The sequence below is a fragment of the Dipodomys spectabilis genome, unplaced genomic scaffold, assembly GCF_019054845.1.
Source record: "Dipodomys spectabilis isolate Male_0828 unplaced genomic scaffold, ASM1905484v1 ptg000006l, whole genome shotgun sequence".
In the NCBI taxonomy this organism is placed as follows: domain Eukaryota; kingdom Metazoa; phylum Chordata; class Mammalia; order Rodentia; family Heteromyidae; genus Dipodomys; species Dipodomys spectabilis.
In genome coordinates this window covers 5,335,261-5,355,746 of record NW_024870683.1, presented here as the reverse complement: position 1 = coordinate 5,355,746, position 20,486 = coordinate 5,335,261, and the positions used below count along the sequence as shown (strand labels likewise).

At 40.3% G+C, this 20,486-nt stretch overlaps 1 protein-coding gene across 1 annotated transcript in view; it reads right to left on the bottom strand.

The window, feature by feature from the left end:
• Positions 1–20,486, bottom strand: part of Aco1 (aconitase 1) — a 49,491-nt gene that overhangs the window by 18,212 nt on the left and 10,793 nt on the right. Inside the window, exons 2-8 of the mRNA XM_042697610.1 lie at positions 10,892–11,010; positions 9,680–9,848; positions 8,656–8,793; positions 3,922–3,991; positions 3,612–3,795; positions 2,784–2,923; positions 720–891 (exon numbers count right to left, since the gene is read on the bottom strand). Of these exons, the coding sequence (XP_042553544.1) occupies positions 720–891; positions 2,784–2,923; positions 3,612–3,795; positions 3,922–3,991; positions 8,656–8,793; positions 9,680–9,848; positions 10,892–10,988 (970 nt within the window). The 5' untranslated portion in view covers positions 10,989–11,010. The remainder of the gene's footprint in view (positions 1–719; positions 892–2,783; positions 2,924–3,611; positions 3,796–3,921; positions 3,992–8,655; positions 8,794–9,679; positions 9,849–10,891; positions 11,011–20,486) is intronic.

The window sequence follows — 20,486 nt, the reverse complement described above, 5'->3', positions numbered from 1 at the left end:
CTGCTAGCAGAAGAGCTGAGATTTATTGGAGCTTATAAAAGCCTCATGAAAACCTACCAATGCCTGGTTCAAACCCTCACTTCCCTCATCCATCTGTTCAAGTCTCTGCCCAGGGATTCTCTGCTGGCCTTCCCATACAGAAAAACACTTTTGTCATTAGCACATTTTTCTGTTTTCATTTCTCAACAAGTTTATACAAAGTTAAAACTGTAAGGACATAAAATGTCTTCCAGGGAAGATTTTCATTTGTTTTAGAACAACCAGAGTCAGGCCTTTGCAGGCTGGATCTTGATTTTGCTATTTACTAACCTGGGATAATAACTTGTGTTTTTCTGATCTCAGTTTTCTCTCCTATTGGATTGCTTAATCAGTCTACTTTGCCTTCACACATCTGTGTGATGATGATGATGAGAGTAAATACATGCCCAGTCTCTGGTATACCAGCTACTTCAGATAACAGTCATCATTACTGAGATCACTGGTTTCATAGTTAAAAACTAGGAGTTGAAATCCAGCATCCAGGCTTCTGGGGCACCAAGCTCTTTCTAGTGGCTATACCACCTGTATAGACTCTTCAATCCCAACAATATGTTTTGGGTCCAAAAGCAGGACAAAATATGTAACTTTGACCCAGAGCACAGGAATATAGTGGGGCTTGGATTCTCTGTATTCAATGAGATTTTCAGCAGAAGCCCTCTGCCTCCCCAAGCCTCACTTACCTGTCTGCACCAGGTACTTGATACTAACTTCATCAACTGGGAAAAAGGCAGCAGTGGCTCCGTATTCTGGACACATATTAGCAATTGTAGCTCGGTCAGCAATGGACAACTGAGCTACTCCTGGGCCAAAGAACTCCACGAATTTGCCCACAACCCCAACCTGGCGGAGGTGCTGAGCAGCAAAAACAACAGAGAAGTTTGAAACTTGATGGCTCATGTTGAAAACACAACTATCCTCTTGCACAAACAATAAGTTAGCCCAACATGCTTCAGATTACTTTAAAAAATACTTTAAATGACTTATATGTAAAGGTAATGATAAGCAAGAGTCATGGTACAGGTACATGTCAATGAACAGGCCATCAGCCAGGGGTGAGGCCCATGGCTGACTTAGCGGTGCATGAAGCCAGTTTCACAGACTGTAAAAAGTGCTTTTTGTTATGCGAATGTTTCCAAATTTTGTGGCACACTCTATCTGAAACACAGCACGGCCAGGCATGGTGGCTGAAGGCTGTACTCCTAGCCATTTGGGATGCAGAGGTCAAGAGATCATGATTTGAGGCTGGCCTGGACACAAAACTGTAAGATTCTATCTCACTGGGTACATGGTGTGTGTGTGTGTGTAATCCTAACTATGGAGGCAAGCGCAAGTGCTGGGTGCCCTGGCATGCATCTGTCATCCCAGCAGTGTGGGGAAGTGAAAGTAGGAAGACTTCAGGCCGGGCCAGTCTGGGTACAAAGAAAGTCTACCTCAAAAATAATTAGCACAGGGGCTGGGAAGGTGGCTCAGTGGTAGAGTGCTTGCCTTGCATGCCTGAGGCCCTGGGTTCCATTCCTCAGCACCACATAAACAAAAAGAAAAAAGCCGGAAGTGGCGCTGTGGCTCAAGTGGTAGAGCGCTAGCCTTGAGCTGAAGAGGTGAGGGACAGCGCCCAGACCCAGAGTTCAGGCCCCATGACTGGATCCCCCCTCCAAAAAAATGAGCACAAATAGGGCTAGAAGATGAGCTCAAGCGGTAGAGTACCTGTCTCATAATCACAAAGCTCTGAGTTCACTCTTTAAAAAATGTAAAGAAAAAGAATGTACAGATATTTACTGTAAGTATGGTCTTCAAATAAATCCAATTCTTCATTCCAAGAGAAATTCTCTTGGATTTTTATGATGTACTTTTTCCAAAAAATTTTCCAAGATGCAACTTTTGGGGGTGGGGGGGTAAAGCATCTAAGTCATTAAAAAAGGATGGTTTCCTATAAAAGCTTAAGCTATACATCTTAATATTTTCCAACTTGGGAAAATGTTGTTATAATACTATAATTTGCAATACAGAAGAAAAATTTAAGAGTCAAACAACACTCATGAAACAAATTTACTATTTGCACATATAAAGAACCATGTGGGAAAAATATATCGAAAGTATAATCAGCCAGGTTCCAGTGGTTCATGCCTGTAATCCTAGCTACTCAGGAGGCTGAGATCTGAGGACTGCGGTTTGAAGCCAGCTCAGGCAGAAAAGTCCTAATGAGATTATCATCTCCAATTAACCACTCAAAAACCCAAAGTGGCACTGTGGCTCAAGTGGTGGAGTGCTAGCCTTGAACACAAACAGGCTCAGGGACAGTGCCTAGTCCCCGAGTTCAAGCCCCACAACCAGCCAAAAAAAAACAAAAACAAAAACAAAAACCATTTGTATGGGAATCTCTCAACCTCACTAGAGTGATTGTGGGAAGGTGGCTTCAGCCATAAACAATGTATATTACTTCTTTAAAAACAGATTCCAAAATATGATAAAATCATCTGCCAAATCTAAGTGGTAGGCATATAAACATCATCTTAATTTACACATAGTTTCACTCTGTCACAATTTAAAAAAATTAAGCAAAAGGAAAATGAACACTAAAGGAAAATGAAACATAATTATCAAAAAGGAAAATGAACATAATTATGAAAACTTATCTCATCCCTTTTATGAGTGTATTATTTCCCAGGATTTCCACAGCACACAGAAATCCAGACTCCACCTGTCACACGTTTTCCAAGAGCAGAGAAGAGGCAGCATGTCCTTACCTTGGTAATGGTGAGCACGATGTCCGTAGATGTCACCAGAGGGTGGGGTTTCCCTGCCAGCCGATAGCCAATCACCTGAGGAAGCACCATGCTGATGGGCTGGCCCAGCATGACTGCTTCTGCTTCAATTCCTCCCACTCCTGCAAGGGAAAGGCGTGGACAAAAAAATTCACTATACCTACTCATCTAAGAATTCAATAAATCCAGTTACAATGTTTAGAGTTTTCTACAGGGTACAGTTATTTTTTCTCTCTGTCTCTCTACGAAAATTTTAACAAGTGTTTTTCCAAAATGTTCTCCTCACCCTGACGGCTGTAACCCTCAGGACTACACTGGAGAGTGAGGTTTAAGAGCCCATGGTTAGCTGGGTGCCAGTGGCTCCTAGCTATTTAGGAGGCTGAGATTTGATGACTGCAGTTCAAAGCCAGGCTGGGTAGAAAAATCTGTGAAACTCCATTTCTAATTAACCAGCAAAAACGCTAAACTGGAAGTGTGACTCCAGCAGTATTCTGCCATCTGGGAACAAGAAAGCTGAGTAAGAACATGAGGCCCTGAGTCTAAACCGTAGAACTGGTATAAAAAAATAAAAAATCAGCCTCTATTTTTAAATATCCCATATGAATTTCATTTACACGAAGTGCCCCTAACCCCTCGTTACAGTTTAGTTTTCCAAATATAAATTGAGTGCTTTTCCAGGCACTGTAAGTATAGGAGGAAATGAGAAACTGCGGATAAAAACACTCCTTCGATACTTGTGGTCATATAAATTCATGCCACTGAGATGTGATGTGACTTGGAATACTCTAGAACACTCTTGAGAACACTCACCCCAACCAAGAATGCCCAGGCCATCAATCATGGTAGTGTGTGAATCTGTGCCCACAAGGCTATCTGGGTAATAATATCCATCCTGGTCAAATACCACTCTTGCCAAATACTCCAGATTCACTTGGTGGATGATTCCTGAGCCAGGGGGAATAATCCTCATGTTGTGAAAGGCCTGGGAACCCCACTAGGATTGAACACAGATAGAATATCATGAACACCTGCCACACTTCTACCAGTCCATCTCCTACACACCCCTCCCTCATACCCCACAGCCAGGAGACCGAACTGTAAAACCAAACCGGGCCCATACCTTCAGAAACTCAAATCGCTCTCTATTTCTTTCAAATTCCAGGTCTTGATTCTTCTGTAAACTGTCTGTCCTGTTAGAAAGAAAAACTAACTGTAGGAATTTCAAAGCTGAAGAAATTAACAGTTAAATTTAGCGAGTAATGAATAAACGCCAATTGCAGCTATATTCTGCCCCTTGCGGGATTGTATGGTAAATTTCACCATTACAATCTAGAGAAGGAGTGTCAAATTTTGAAATGTATACAAATTTATCTGGCTCTTCCCTACAATGTCCTCAAGCATGGTGGACAGAAAACATGCACTGAGTGATGTTAAAATTAATAGTGAAGTCTGACTTCAAGAAACGAATTCAAGACGTTTATACAACACTGGCGGCAGAGACATTTAGGGAACACTTGTTTTTGCACCCTTTTCCCTCCAAGACCTTGCCACTGCTCTGAGCCGAGCCACGTGTGGGCTGGCATGCATGTGTTCCCTTGTTTGTGTGGCTGTAACTGGCCATTCCAAGAACTTCAGTCACTTTCAGGATGATTTTCGGCTCTCTCTGGGTGGCTGCACTTTGCAGCTATATTAAAATTACACGGTCACGAGTCTCTTCTTCTAATCTAACTAGCTTCATGAACAAATACTAGTTTACCTCCCTCCCAGTTAGAGGGACAGTGTTCTGTCTCAGTGCTCAAGTGTACAGTGTCATATGACTGCATTATATGGGTCTGAAACCAAAGGATGAATGAAACATTCAGAGACTTCATATTTGAAAAAGAGATACTCTGTATTTTATATTTTGTTACAAGTACTGATTTTTATAAACTTTTTAAACAGTACCATGCTGCTGCATATTTTCAAGTACATGATGAACAGTGAGGACTGAAAAGTTGTCACCTAAAGCAGCTTCTGAGCTAAAATTTTGTATCTGGGTGCACCTTCAGAAATATGTCATTTGCAGATTTTTTGGGGGGGGTCCGGTCATGGACCTGAACTCTGGGCTTGGGCGCTGTCCCTCAGCTCTTCAGCTCAAGGCTAGTGCTCTACCACTTGAGCCACAGCACCACTTCTGGCTTTTTTTTTTCTGCTTATGTGGTGCTGAGGGATCGAACCCAGGGTCTCATGCATGCAAGGCAAGCGCTCTACCACTGAGCCACCTTCCCAGCCCCATTTGCAGATTTTTGAAGTTATTTTACAGTAGACAATTTTAGGCTCCAAAGATCTTATGAAAGCTTCGGATGTAGCTCAGGGTATAAAGCACTTCCCTAGCATGCTGAGGCCCTGGGTTCAATCCCTAGGACTGGAAAAGGGAGAAAAAAAAGATGATGTGGACCAGAGCAAAGTAAAGGGTTGAAGTTCATTTGTGTCAATGTTCACAGATTTCTCTGGACCATTGGGTTGTATATGGTCATGCACGGTCATCCTCTGCACTGTTGTCAGATGCTTAACTGTTTAGAATGAAGTCTAACTTCAGGTTGAACTGTCTCAGGCTTAAACTCAGGATAAGTGTAAATGATATTTGTAAAGTTTGAATAAAATCCTGTTCACTCATATTTGAGTTCAGTATGAAGAAAAGCAATTTTATGTTTAAAATTGAAATTGTTCACTTTATGATAAATAATTGATTCTAACAACAAAAAAACCCCAATAAATACTGGTCCACAGTAGGCTTGTTAAAGGGTCTGACAAAGCCCAAACCAAAATGAGAAGGGATCTCCAGCCATTATTTCTACTTCTGGGTAAGATTCTTGCTTATGGGGCCCGTGCCTATCTTTTCTGCTGTACTTTGAGCACTTCTGGACTAAGTTGCTGTCCTTTTGTTCTCTTTTCCTCCAGCAGCAGGAGGCTGTCAGGTGGAAGGCAAATGCCGGCCCCAGGAAATGCTGGAGACATTAGCCTGACAAAAGCAACATATTCATGGGAGGATGAGCAGGCAGAAATGTCCAAGTTATAGTAGTTCTAGGTAAAAACCTATTTACTATGAAAATAAAACATCTGTTACGCTCAGCCTTGTCAATTCATTTAGTTCTAATTACTGGAATGAATAAACAGACCTAGAGTTGAGAGTTCTTCCTAAATTATTTCCATCTTGTGAACTTTAAGCAAGATCCCTGCATGTGAATGACCTCACAGACAAACAGAAAAATTGTTTGCTAATTATATGATTTGAATTCACATATGGACACTGTTCACAGTTCCTGAGAATCACACTGAATGGTGCTCTAGAAATTCATAAATCATATTTAAAAATAAGACAGTTTTCACATCCATGACGTCTTGTCCGAAATTCTTGTTAGGAGGACGTACTTCCAAGGTAATTATGTAAAATGTTACAACAAAATATATAATAGCTATAGCCTAACTTCCCAAAACACAACATTAAGCCAATATTATTCAAAGTAGGCCAAGTTGCTTAGAAAGAATGGAAAAAGGCATCTTTCTACCACCCTTTCCCTTTACCTCTGGAAGAGCGGTAAGAACAAAAATAAGGAACAAGATCAGGAGGTCAAATTGCAAAACCGAAACACAAGAAAAGAGAACAAAATACCATCAATGAAAACAATTCTAACTGTCTTCTCCAATTATATATATATATATATATATATATGTATATATATATATATATATATATGTTTACTAGATTTAGATATCTATTTTTTGCGTTTCTCTTTTCTCTCTTTGGTATTGCAGTATGAACCTAGGCCTTACACTTGTTAGTGTGGCACTCTACCACTCAACTCATACATCCAGTCTTGCTTTTTGCTGGTTATTTTGGAGATGGAGCTTATTGAATTTTTTTGCCTAGGGTGTTCTCAAACAATGATCCTTCAGATATTAGCCCCTTGAGTAGCTGGAATCAGCAGCTGGCTTAGATTTGGATATTAAGACTAGGAGGTCATCCTCTGGATTTTGTAGTTTTCATAATGCAATGTTCACAGTGTAAATGGGAAAGACATAAAAAATGAAAACCAGAGTTGCTGGAAGTCAAGATCTAAAGGGGGGAAAGTCAAGGTAAACTAACTGATAATGCAGATACACTAATAACCATAAATACTTCAACTTCTAAGCCAAGAAGTCTTAGAAATTACACTTCTGTCTCCACTAGTCCTTTGACTTTCTAGCCAGGCAAAATGAAGTCATCAATGAGCCTCTCCAAGATGAAGCTGGCCCTGTGTTGTAGGGCCACTCCTATCATTTCTGGAGGGGACTTTAGGAAACATACTTAACTGTCAAATACAGTATCATTTTATGCCTTCAATCTTTCATTTTGAAATGAAACTTTAAACTGAGCCCCTGTGATCTAAAGGTGTGAAGGCAGGTTGCTAAGGTTGCAAAGGAAAAAGACAGTTGGCAAGAATTCAGTCTCTTTGCCCAAGAATTGTCAATTCAGAGAACAAAGTACATTTCTAAATTTATCTGGATAAATATTATAATATTAATTGGAAAAATGATCATTTCCTAAATGTCCTTTGAGTCTTTCTGGAACCCAACCAAATCTCCAGGGTAGTTTTATTTCCCTTTGAGTGGTTTATTTCATATGACTTAAAAAATTATGAAGTAATATCTTGTTAGTGTAAAAATAAACAAAGACCAGTTGCAATTCCAGTAATGATTGCTTTAGTACTTCTTTTTCATCTTTTAATTCCCATATATCTTTTGTCTAGCTGAGATTTCTACACCTACAATTTAGGACCTGGCTCACTGAGTTATCATGAGCTTGTTCCAAGAATAATAAAACACTTTATAAACATAATGGAACAATTACCTAATAATTTCTAGGATGTACCACAATTTAACAAACCATTCATCTTTCTTTGCCATTTGGACTGCTCCTGGGCTTTCATTTGTAAGTAATACTTTAGTGGACATTATTGGCTATGAACATTATTGGCTTCTTCTGGATTTCAGATGTTGATTAAAGGCAAGCTTGGAAGTGGAAATTCTAGAACAGAGAATATAAAATCTCCAGAATACATTACAAGAGGATTTAATATACAGTGCTGTTAGTTAAGTGTGGAGGACAGGAGCAGAGAGGAGAGGCTATCTCAGACAACAGAATAAACAGAAGTGGAGAGAAACCCCCAAGACCCACAAAACAGCTAGATACAAGACAACTACTTGGGATTAAAAAGAGGAATAAAGTGCCAGGTGTACACCTGAACAGGTCATGCCTATAATCTCAGCTATTCAGGAGGCAGAGATCAGAAGGATCATAGCCCAGGCTGGCTTCTACAAAATGGAGAGACCCAATCCCTTAAAAATAACCAAAGCAAAAAGGCTTGACAGGCATGTCTCAAATGGGAGAGGATTCACCTAACAAGTAACCCCGAATTCAGTCTCCACTACTACCAAAGCCAAATGAAAACAAACAAAACAAGAAAAAAACAATTAAAAAAAGCTCCAGGGGATGAAAACAATCCAAATTTAACTCAGTTAAGTACATACTTATATTGACAAACTCATGGTGGAATTTAATGTATTGTCTGTTTCACTTAAACTTTATACAAATGCAGGCTGCTCTTAACCAAAGTAAATACACATACAAAAAAATAAATCTTTAAAGAGTCCACTCTCCACAAAAGAAATTCACTGCCAAGTCTACATTCAGTTTGAATATTCCTGACAATACCTTTTAAAGATTTTTTCTAAGTAAACACATTTCGAAAAGAAAAGGCCAAAGACAAAACCAACTTCTACTCCAAGATTTTTCACAAAACAGAATACTCAAGAACTCATAATCCTGCCTCACCTTCTGTTGAAATCAACCTGGATGGAATGATCAATCACAAGGTCAGCGGGACACACAGGGTTGATTTTCTCTGGGTCTCCTCCCAGCTTCTTCACAGCATCACGCATAGCGGCAAAGTCAACCACAGCTGGAACACCCCTAGGGAAAGAAAGGATTAAACAGCCTTAACTGTGGGTAATTGGATTTTACACTTTTGCTACGTTTGACAGTGCTGACAAGGGGCCGTTCATCAGAGAAGGTAACAGTGGGTGACTTAGAAAGGTGGAAGTTTCTAAGCATATTTCTCTGAACAGAAATCTCATAAGTAGTATGTGCTATGAGTGATGGACTCTTGACATGCAGCTATAAAACTAGGCCACAACTGTGGACTGGTAGAGAAACTGTGGGAAGGCTGACATGTTCCCTTGGAAACTTTTTTCGCCATAATTGCTTCCCATTTACAAAAGAAGTGGGTAGTCAAAGGCCTGGAGAAGATAGAACACACCTTCAATTTCACACCAAATTTTAAATTGCTGCTTCTGTTACCTAAAAAAAATCAGTAATTTTCCTTTAGAAAAAAAATTTGGTTTCTGGAAGGAATAAGGTAACATTATTATTATTATTTTTTAACCTGTCCTGGGGTTTGAACTCAGGGCCTGAGTCCTGAGTCCCTGAGCTTCTTTTTGGTTAAGGCTACCACTTAAGCCACAGTGCTACTTCTAGCTTTTTTAGTTTATGTGGTACTGAGGAATCAAACCCAGGGCTTCATGTATGATAGAGAGGCACTCTACCACTAAGCCACATTCCCAGCTGAGGTAACATCTTTTTTTTTTTTTTTAATGGGAGGGTTATGTATGTCACAGAAAAGAGGCCATGGTGGGAAGTGAGCATTTCTAGAAATGGGAGGAAACAATCCCAGTTTACTCTTGTGGATGTAGGAAGAGCCACCTTTTTCTTTCAAAAGTGTCTAAATACTGGGTGACAATTTATAGTCATCGAAAGGCAGACAAGAGGGGAAGAGGAAGAAAAGTGACATTAGGCTCACGTAAAGTCCTGCAGGATCACACGGGCAGGCTTAAATGGCACTTCTATGTTTTTGTGCTGCATGACATTCCAATTGAGAATATTTTCAACGTCATTTTTCTTCACTAAAAACTCATCGCAGTTCCGAACAGCTGCTTCCAGAAGAACTCTGATAGAAAATGGTAAGCGTCCTAGGAATAAAGGGGAAAGCATTAGAAAATAACCTGAAATGAAATCGTAAGGCACCTTAAGATAAGAAGCTCTCTTTGAGCTCAATCTGTACATAAACTTGATATGAAGCATCAGATTATTCTACTAACAGGGGAAAGGACAAAGTAACTGACAGTTTAAGGATAGTAAGGCCACTGGAGATATTTGGTAGCAGAAAATATTCAGAGGTGAATAAGCAAACCAAAATATTCTAGTTTATTTTTCATTTTAAATGGTTGCCTTGCCTTGGGTTGCAATAACATGAAGTTTTCCTTAACTCACCACATCTCACTATCAGTTAGTTATCAAGTAATAATACATTTATATATGTACAGAACCTATTCCTTATTAAAACTAAAGCTCAAAAACTGAGAAAATAACCCATTTACAATTATTGTAATTGAACTTCCAGTATATCTGCAGACATCTTTCAAAGGAAGATCCTAAATATCACAACATGGTCACCTGCAGCTGAAATTTCTAACATAGCATTATAGTAATTAAAGAAAATTAATTTTATGTGCAAAACAGAAGTTTGGTCTTGGTATAGGAAAATTACCAATATGATTTGGAAAAGGCAACAAAAGTAGCATAAACAAAGAGTCTGGGATAAAAACGACTTTGGTTCTTGTTTCCTTCTGCACCTCAAATAATTTGTTACCTGAGCTATGTCAGTAGCGCTCCCTGAGACTCTGCTTCCTAATCCTTAAGTTTTATAAACAAGATCTTATATGGAATTTACAGAGCATGGATTGGTAAGTTCATATAAATACTGTGTTATATGTATATAATATAAAAAATACTAAAAAAAGTCATCAATATAAGTGTGTGTGTGTGTGTGTGTGTGTGTGTGTGTGTGTCTGCATACACATACCAGTATGCTTAATCCAAGAACATTTTCCCATTCATTTGCTATCTCCCTCTACCAACTCTCCTAGAGGGTAATATGTTACAAAGCTTAATCATTAAGCTAGTAATATTCCAACTACTAAAACAGAACAATTACATGAGAGTATGTACCTACCATATCTTGAATCCTGCAATTTATTCAAATTGAAGAATTTCTTTTCTGGTTGTGCAGGATCTAGGGACTCAACAAGGTGCACAAAGGGGTTCTTCATGATCACTGATGGTCACACTTCCCTGAAAAAGAAAGAACTTAATTTTTCCTTTGGAAGTTAGGCCCTATTTAACAATTATGGTACACATTCACTTAGAGAATCACTTATTTTCTTTTCAAAATGGGGGTGGGTAAGACTTAATGAATATAAGAATAATATTCTTAGCAATGAAATGGGCTTCTGTAAAGCTACTGAGAAAGCCAGTATTCACCTGTCAAGCCACATACAACTCCAACTTGTGTTATTTCTATAACTTCCCAGTATCCTTCTACTGCTAAGAGGCAGTGAATAGGAAAATGGAGGATGTTCCTCACAGGAATCTGAATATATACACTGACTTCTGATCTGGACTTACCTGTTTAGCAGGAGGCAAGGTTCCATCACAGGTGAAATCTCTCTCCTCTTTCTCTCTCCTTTTTTTGGTGCTGGGGCTTGACCTCAGAGCTTGGGAGTTGTCCCTGAGCTTTTTTTTTTTTTTTTTTCCTGCTAAAGGTAAGCACTTTACCATTTGAGCCATAGCTCTACTTCTGGCTGTTTTCATGCTGAATCGGAGACAAAAGTATCATGGACTTCTTGCTCAAGATGGCCTCAAACTGTGATCCTTAGATCTCAGTCTCCTGAGTAGCTAGGATTGCAGGTATGAGCCACCAGCTCCTGGCTGGAAGTCTCACTTTTTTATTGTGTATCCTTCAGTATTATTTATGTTTTTAACTGTGTACACATATAACTTTAAAAAATGACTTAAAATGGAAAACACATATGTTAAAACACCTCTGTCTGAGATCCAGTATGAGTTGGGCACCCCTTCTTCAAAAAGCTGAAATCCCAAATGCCTCCAAATCTGAAACTTTTTGAGTGCCAGCATGATGCCACAAGTGGAAAATTTCACACCTGATCTCAAGTGACAGTCACTGTGAAAGGTGTATTAATACCTTTAGGCCATGTGTATAAGGTTTTTACACATGGAATTAATTTCATGTTGACTTCGGCATTATCCCCAAGGAGTCTTATGAATGTGTAAACATGCTAACATTCAAAAGTCATCTGAAATTTGAAATGCTTTTCATCCCAAGCTTCAATACAAGGTACCAAACCTGCATCAAATAGTTTTGAGGCCAACCAGTTGGTTGAGAAGCAGCCTCTGTGTTCCTGGAGTTACCAGTGTAGCAAGTAACAGAACATGCTACAGGTATTTGAGCCAGGCAGGAGAGGACAAACACATGGTATTTGTCTAGCACTGTCCTTGGAACATGTCAATCTCCTCTTGTATTACATGGTATCTGCAGCAGCTGCTTTTCAGCAGGAGAAAAGGGCAGGACTCATTCTGTACCAACTTCCTTCTCTAGGAATTGTGGAAAGTTAAGAGAGAAAGTCCCAGCCAGGCCAAACAGTTATAGTAGGGCATCAGTAATGTTTATAAAAGTATGTAACTTAGGCTGACTGTATTGGAAGTACTTTGGTGTCTTTCTTGTGAAAAACAGATTCTGAAGTGTTCCCTCTGCTCCATCTGATTTACAGAATCAGAACAGATGGAGGAAGGGACGGGTGGTTTGAGCACAGGTGCTGAGAGACCTGGCTGGGGGCTGTGGAAAGCACACCCAGTTCAGTGGGACAGCACTCAGGATACAGGGGAGAGGAAGGGCTCGGCCTAACTTAGGAGCCCTCAGGGTACAGGCAGAGAACCCTACATGAGAAGCAGGGTGCACAAGTAGGGTGCATTTAGTTCTTGAGGTGAAAGTGCATAGTAGATAAAGTCCACACAAATGCACAAAATTTGTTAAAATCTCCACTAACAGGACAGAAGGCAAAAACTATGCTGGTTCCTCTGCAGTTTGAAAAACTTTTGGCTCAGAAAACGAGACTATAATTCCATTTAACAGAAATTCCGAACATAGGTATTACTTACAGAAGCCATACTGCTAGCCACTCTTTGGTTTGTCACCCATGCCAAGGTCCCAAATTCAACTTTCCTATCCCAAACAATAGCAACTCCCACTATAAAACTACTGATTCATTTGCCTGGATAAATGAGTCAACAGAAGAGCCTCTCCAGAGAGTGCGGGAGATGTTTCAGACACTCAGGGGTCAGAAGAGGTGATGGGAGCTCTACTGATAAGTTGTCCATCATCTAGACAGCCTTACATTTCTGAATTGCTCCTACTTCTGGGCCACATCCTAAAGGGAGGTGGGGAGCAGGAATCTGCTGAAATTCATTGTTTAAACCAGTAACTAGGGTGTACCCAGCTTTGCCATTCTTCAGTGACACCAAGTCTGATGATTTCCTTTCCCTGCAGCTCACAGATGCCCTGAACCTGCCACTGCCTTCACACAGATGCTGGTCACTCGTCTATGAAGTCAGCATCTTGGGAGCTGCCAATGTAGCTTTGAAAAAAAACGTGGATGGGAAGAGCTCTGGTGTCTGCCTCCTTGTTTCCTTAGGAACTAGAATGGTCTAGAGTTTCATTATAGTCAGCAGGCAAATTCTACCTGCAGAAGTTAGGAGAGAGAAGAAGCAACTACTCAGTTGGCATGCGCCAAGCTGCCCATCACATCTTTTCTAGTCCTGGCAACAGGTCCATGAACACAAGCTTATTATGATTCCCATCTTCTAGCTATGGAAGCTGCAACTCCAACAGAAAATCTTTCCCAAGGGCATATAACTGACTCTTTCTACTACCCCACTCCACCTCTCTAGGTGCAGTGACTCCTGTTCTAAAGATGATGTTGGCTGTGGCCACTCACCTGCCCCTAAGCAGAAGATTAAGGTTTGAATGCTGCAGGGATCCTCCAGCAACTATTCTAAGTCAGACATTGTCACGTCCGTCCCTTGCCAATCTTACTAAGCCAAAGGTCAGTAGAAAACAACAGCAGCCCTGTTACAGTAATTAAAACTGGTTTTGCTGGAAAGTTGGGAAAATAGCCCCTACATGCAAGTCTGGCAAAGTCTGGTAGTTCTTTTCTGCCCCTGTCCTCCTCCCATGGTGTTCCAGACTCTTTCTCTGTTTCATCCAATCCTCACTCCATAACAAAAGACAGAAATGAACCTGGAGAACACACCATGGATTTTAGGGGAAAGGGCTGGAGATTATTTTTTTGTTTCTTTGTTGGAAAGGGAAATCAGCATGCACATTTCACAATATGTTCAGGAGCCATCCTCTCTAATTCTTCATAGGATGAGATAATACATGGAGGCCAGAGGGAAAAAACAAGAAGAAAAAAGTGAAGAGGATAGACTTAAAAAAGAAAAGGGCAAGACATATTTTAAGCAGTGAAGTTGGAGCCATCATTCAGAACTTCTTCCTGGGTCCTTTCCACCTGCTGAAGTACATTTTCCCTGGCCATAAAATCAAGAAAGATGGCTGAAGACTCAGTATACAAAAGGACTGAAGAGACAGCTTACATCTGCACTGCACCTATATTCTGAAAGCCAAGAAAATTATTTCGTGGAACAGTTGGCATCAAAGCCAACTCGTCATGAAATATCAGCTGGTGACTTACAAATCATGTTTTTCGGAGGTAGGTTTTGCACACAGGAGAGTGGGACTCAATAGTGCAGTGTTTCAACAACCTCTCTTCACAAAAGGAAATCATATTCTTTCGATTTGGGAGCTCTGTCTTCCACATACAGCCAGAGAGCAGGCCCTGGAGAAGGAGCACTTGGTAGACGTTCGCTCAAAGGATCATGGTTATGTTGGCTGTGGTATTGGGATTATCTCCTGGCAGGGTAGGATGGAGCTGTGGACAACTGCCATGCCTCTGTCTTCTGAGTCGCAGCTGTCTCTCATGGCAGTGTGCTGGCAGTCTATGCCCGTGTTGTGATAAGCGGCTGCTCTTCTCCTAGGGTGAAAACAGCATCTCTACGGTGTGATCCAACAGGAAGCTGCAAGGCTTTCACGGACAAACCTCTGGGAGGGCCGTCTTTGGGGTCTCAGATGCCTTTAAGGGTGGCTTCTGCTGGCATCATGAGACACACGTTCCCCAGGGTGAACACAGAGGTGTCAGATCAGTGCCTCTGCTGTGTGCTACTTGGAACCTTCGCATCAAACCCCTATCACCTGTACGACTGCTGCTTCCAGTGTGGAAGCTGACAGTGTAATTTCCCGGTGTTTTACACTTGTTTACAGGGTCCTTTCAGACACACTTCTTTCTTCTCAACCACTGCTTCTAAATTTTACTCAAAAGTTATGGTGAAGTGTCCAGTGAGCCCTTGGGCCATGCTCTGATGCCAGTCTCTCATAGTGACTCCCTCCCAGTTCGCTGCGGAGAAGCTGCACAATGCCTTTCCTCACTAAGCCTTCCCTACAAGGATGGTCTCTGCCCCACATAGCCTTGTGCTGGTGTTAATGTTTGCTGGATGTGTGGGCTTTTCTCACAGCTAGAGTTGGTGGTCTGTTGGCAATGCAGGACCTTCTCATTTTGTCTTGTACTGCAGTCTTCAATGGTCTCTTCCCTAACAGGGTAACTATGGGGCAGCTCAGAGGTCTTGGCTGCTGCTTTTTCTTTTTCCCTCTGTACCTACCTCTGTGCTTCCCTGTGACCTCCTGCATGGTTTCTGGTACTTTTCTATTCTTTCCTCTCTTCAGAGTCTACTCTCTTCCGTGATATCAGATTCTTTCCCTTGTCTGAGTGAAAACAGTAGATGCTTCTAATCTGCACTCTTACTACTTACTTTTTTGTTGTTAGTGGTGGTCATGGGGCTTGAACTCTGAGCCTGGACGCTGTCCCTGAGCTCTTCAGCTCAAGGCAAAGTGCTCTACCACTTGAGCCACAGTGTCAGTTCTGGTTTTCCGGTGGTTACTTGGAGATTAAGAGTCTCATGGACTTTCCTTGCCTGGAATGGCTTTGAACCATGATCCTTAGATCTCAGCCTCCTGAGTAGCTAAGATTACAGGCATGATCCGATGGCACCCAGCTACTACTTACTTTTTAAAATAGCTACACCATCATTTAACCCAGCTCATAAATACCTCTAATCATATCTCTGTGAAATGAGAATTGGGGGCTGGGGATCTAGCTCAATGGTAGAGAACTTTCCAAGCATGCCTGGCATGCAGTAGACCCTGAATTTGATCACCAGCAACCCAATAAAAAATACAAAAAAAGGTGCCCTATAAGGCTGGGAATGTGGCTTAGTAGTAGAGTACTTGCCTAGCATACATGATACCCTGGGTTCAATTCCTCAGTACTACATAAACAGAAACAGCCAGAAGTGGCACTGTGGCTCAAGTGGTAGAGTGCTACCCATGAGCAAAAGAAGTTCAAGGACAGTGCCCAGGCCCTGAGTTCAAGGCTCCAGGACTGGCAAAAAAAGGTGCTTTGTAATGTTCTTTGAATGAAAGAGAGACTAGCTCATAAACTTCCTGGAACTATCAAATATTTAGGTCTTTCTTTAATATCTGATAGAGATTTACTGAAAAGTAAATTTGTGACTAGAATTGTAGATAAAATCCACTGTGCTATCTCAGATCCCTCTCCTTATCCACTAATGGAATAAAATTGGTCTGAAGAGAATCTTGGAATGGCTCATATTTAGCTTTAGTCCCAGACTTTAATCAAGTCACAAATGCCAATCAATCTGATTCTTCCTCTGACCCAGTCCCCAATTCCCTTTCCTTCTTCTCTTGTGCCAGGATACCAAACTAGCAACCTTCTTGGGTAGTGACAATTAAGAAAATGCTCCATAAAGAAGGTTTTTACTAGCTATACAGCAGACGAAGGCCTCATATCTAAAATATACTTAGAACTCAAAAAATCCCCCCCCCCAAAAAACCCCAAATCCTCAAAGAAACAACAACCTCATCAATACGTGGGCTAAAGACTTAAAGAGAGATTTCTCCAAAGAAGAAATAAGAATGGCCAACAGACACATGAAGAAATGCTCAACATCTCTGGCTGTAAAAGAAATGCAAACCAAAATAGCATTGATATTTCACCTCACCCCAGTTAGAATGGCCATTATCAAGAAAACTAATAATAACAGATGCTGGCAGGGATGTGGCCATAAGGGAATGCTACTGCACTGTTGGTGGGAGTGTAAACTTGTTCCACTACTCTGGAAAGCAGTATGGAGGTTCCTCAAAAGACTAAACATAGAGCTTCCCTAGAACCCAGCAATCCTACTTCTGGGCATTTACCCAAATGATCACAAACCAGCCAGCACTTATGCCACCAGCAAAACCATGTTCACTGTAGCATTATTTACCATAGCTAAAATAAGGAATCAACACCTCATTTGTAAGGAAATGGAAGGACTTGGAAAAAGTAAGCCAGACCCAAAGAAACACAGGCTGCATGCTTCCCCCATTTGTAATTAATAGAATATGTCCATAAATCTACATGTTAATCCAAAAAGACATACAGTTACACTTGGTTGGACATGGTTAATTAAATATTACTCTAAGCATTGCACAGTGAGAACATAGGAGGATATTCTTAGGAGAGGACCACAATAGCTCAATAGCTATGTGCATATGACCATATAAAATGGTGCTTAACAAAATGAACTCAGAGTTTTGTGGGGTTTTTTTATGTACCATTTGCAGTTATTTCTTTTTTCCTTTTTTTCCCTTTTGGTTTATTTCTTGTTGTCACTGTTTTTGATTTCTATGCTTTTTGTCTTGTGTATAAGTTTATCTGATTTGGGTAAGGGAAGGGGAAACAGAAATAGTTGAACAAAGGATGAATCAATGCAACAGTGATACTTACTAGACACTATGTTAGAAATGAACTTCACACAACTTGAGGGAGACAGGAGGGGGGATGGGGGGTATGGGAGAAAATGAGGGAGGGGATAACACTGTTCAAAAAGAAATCTACTTATTATCTAAGTTATGTAACTGTAACTCCTGTGTACATAACCTTTACAACAAAATTAAAATAAAAATAAAAATGTATTTGAAAACATGGAAAAAATGTTCCACAAACAGATCTTCATTGTATAGACAACACAAAATGCAAGTGAATTAAAGAAGAAAATAAAAAATCTCTGTAGTAATACAGTTTAGATTTTTTTCTTACTATGAATTCTCAGTGTAGTTTTTAATTATTAGAACCCATTGTTTTGCAACTTTTTCTCAGTGAGTGGTAGATCACAAATATCTCATTGGGATAACCATGATATTTTACATCACTTTAAAATAAAAATCTACTACATGAATAGATAAATGATTCATGGAAAGCTTTATCATTAAAATACTTAGGGTGTTTCAAAGTATTACCACTCAACGCTGCAAGCCTTGCACACGTACATAGCTTTAAACTGTCCCCAGTCAATTCCCTTAAATTCCTGGATTTCAATTATTAGCAGAAGGAGTTGGGTGAAAGGGTTCTGATGTCCTGTGTGACATACATTAAGGTGTTGGTAAAGTCTGAATGCATTTAATGACCCTTCTCTGAGCTGTGAATGGGGCTACCCCAACCAGGCAACATAACTTATTCTTACATTTTTGCCAAGTTGAGAGATTAAACCACCTATCTTGGCATTTCTTCAATAACAAGTAAAGCTGAATAATTTCTTATTTGTCTTCTTAGATATCTGAATTTCTTCCTCTGTAAAATGCCTGACTGCCAAACAGGTCAAACTGAATGACACTAAGGTGACCTCTAGTGACCAAATGTTCTCATTTCCAAGGAACATGACTAAAATATTAATGTGAATAAGACTTAGTTGTGTAACCCTGGCAGGGCTAGGACTGCTCTTATTCTCCATCTATGTGTGAGACTTGCAGTCAGCAAGATTTCCCCTCACACAAATGACAGATCTAAAATGTGTTGCACAATTTGACTCTCTGCTTGCGTAATTGTGAACATAATGGGTCACAACAAGATAAGAGACTCATTAGTTTAAATCATGGGCAAAATCCCCATTTGGGCCCGTGAGCTTTGTTATGTATGACCCCAGGCTGAACTTCCAAACCCAAGCAACATTCCTGCAAAATGGGTTTTGTGAGGGAGACTAAGCACAGCTAAAACATCACCTTGCTAGCAAACCATGTTGGACCTATGCCAGCTGATAACGAATGAGTCAATATTAGAATCTTGACCCAAGAGTGGTACTATGCTATGATTTTATCCATTTCAGACAGATCTGTAGAGATTTGCATTGGCTTTTATTTATTAGCCAAATGCCAATGATCAGGGTTGGGGGAGGGGAGACTTTCCTTTTATAGTCTCTATCCCACAGAGTACAAAGGTTTATGATTCGTCAGTCTCTCCTATCAGAACTGAATCCCTGCCTTATGATAAAGAGGTATAGGTTTTAACCCGTCATACGGACAGTCCAGCATTTGTGTACCACAGGAAAAGAGAAGAGAGAAGTGACCCCTGACAGTAGAATTCTTGTTATCAGAGTTACCAGTAGTGAGGTAAAGATAATTTGTGCTTTGTGCTTTTTGTTTTGGGTGTGGACACAGCTTTCAGAGGACCTATATGGTTTGCAAGAACCTTCAAGTAATCAGCTGAGAATCACCCCTCCATGGTCTAAAGCATGAGTAGCACAAGGCAGACTTTAAGATTTTGAAAGACACACAAGAGGTAGGTTTTTAGACAAATCAAAGGAAGTTTCTTCTGTATTTCTTGTGGTGAACCCACCTCTCTTCCACACACTTAAACACATTCATACTGCATTTTCCTAAGTTCTAACTTCAAAGTCAAAGTAATGTCACTTTATCTCTAGGGTGTACTTCACTAAGATTAGCCATGCTTCATATTCCCCTCTGCTTAAAGAGAAATTAATTGGCCCCATTCCTAAAGTATGTGCTGTGTATCTAAACATTCTGTGACTTATAAACAACTAATCTGGTTGAAAGAAAAGATTCCAAGGATGTCTATGTAAGCACAAGCAACACTGTGATCAGAACTCTCCAAGACAGCAAAATCACCAGGCTCCTTGTCAGCTGGGTTCTTTTACAAGCACAGGGTTGCTTAGTCCTCTGCTTTACGTGATGTGTATGCATGTGGATGAGTTTACTATCTAAAATTGCCCTGAGACCAGGCCACCACTTTGTTTCAGCTTTCGATAAACATGATCTCACTAGAACAACAACAACAAAATAAACCTCTTAGCTCAGGACTAAACACTTGTAAATTTTTAAAATATGGAAGGAGAAGCCAGAAGAACACTTTGGAGAGAGACTAGCAAAACAAATAAACAGAGAATGGTAGAGAAGGATCTTGGAGAAAGAATGGCTCTTTAACAGGACTGTAACAGTGCTCATTTATAACCTGCAGGGTGCTCTGTATGCTAAGTCTAGTGCAGCAATGCTTCTGTGTCAGAGTGCTTTGCCATCGCTCAGTAGTAAACCTCTCCTTTACTCAATTTGTATGTCATCAGTCTATTTTCTCCAAGCTTTCTATCTTCCTCTGCATAACCAACAAGAATATTTCAATACATTCTAGATCTTTTAAAAGCTCTCATGGTGGGCCAATGAATTAGTTCCATTTTGGTTTAGTCATATAACTCTCCTGTGCTTTAATGATCAAGTGATCTAATATAAAGTT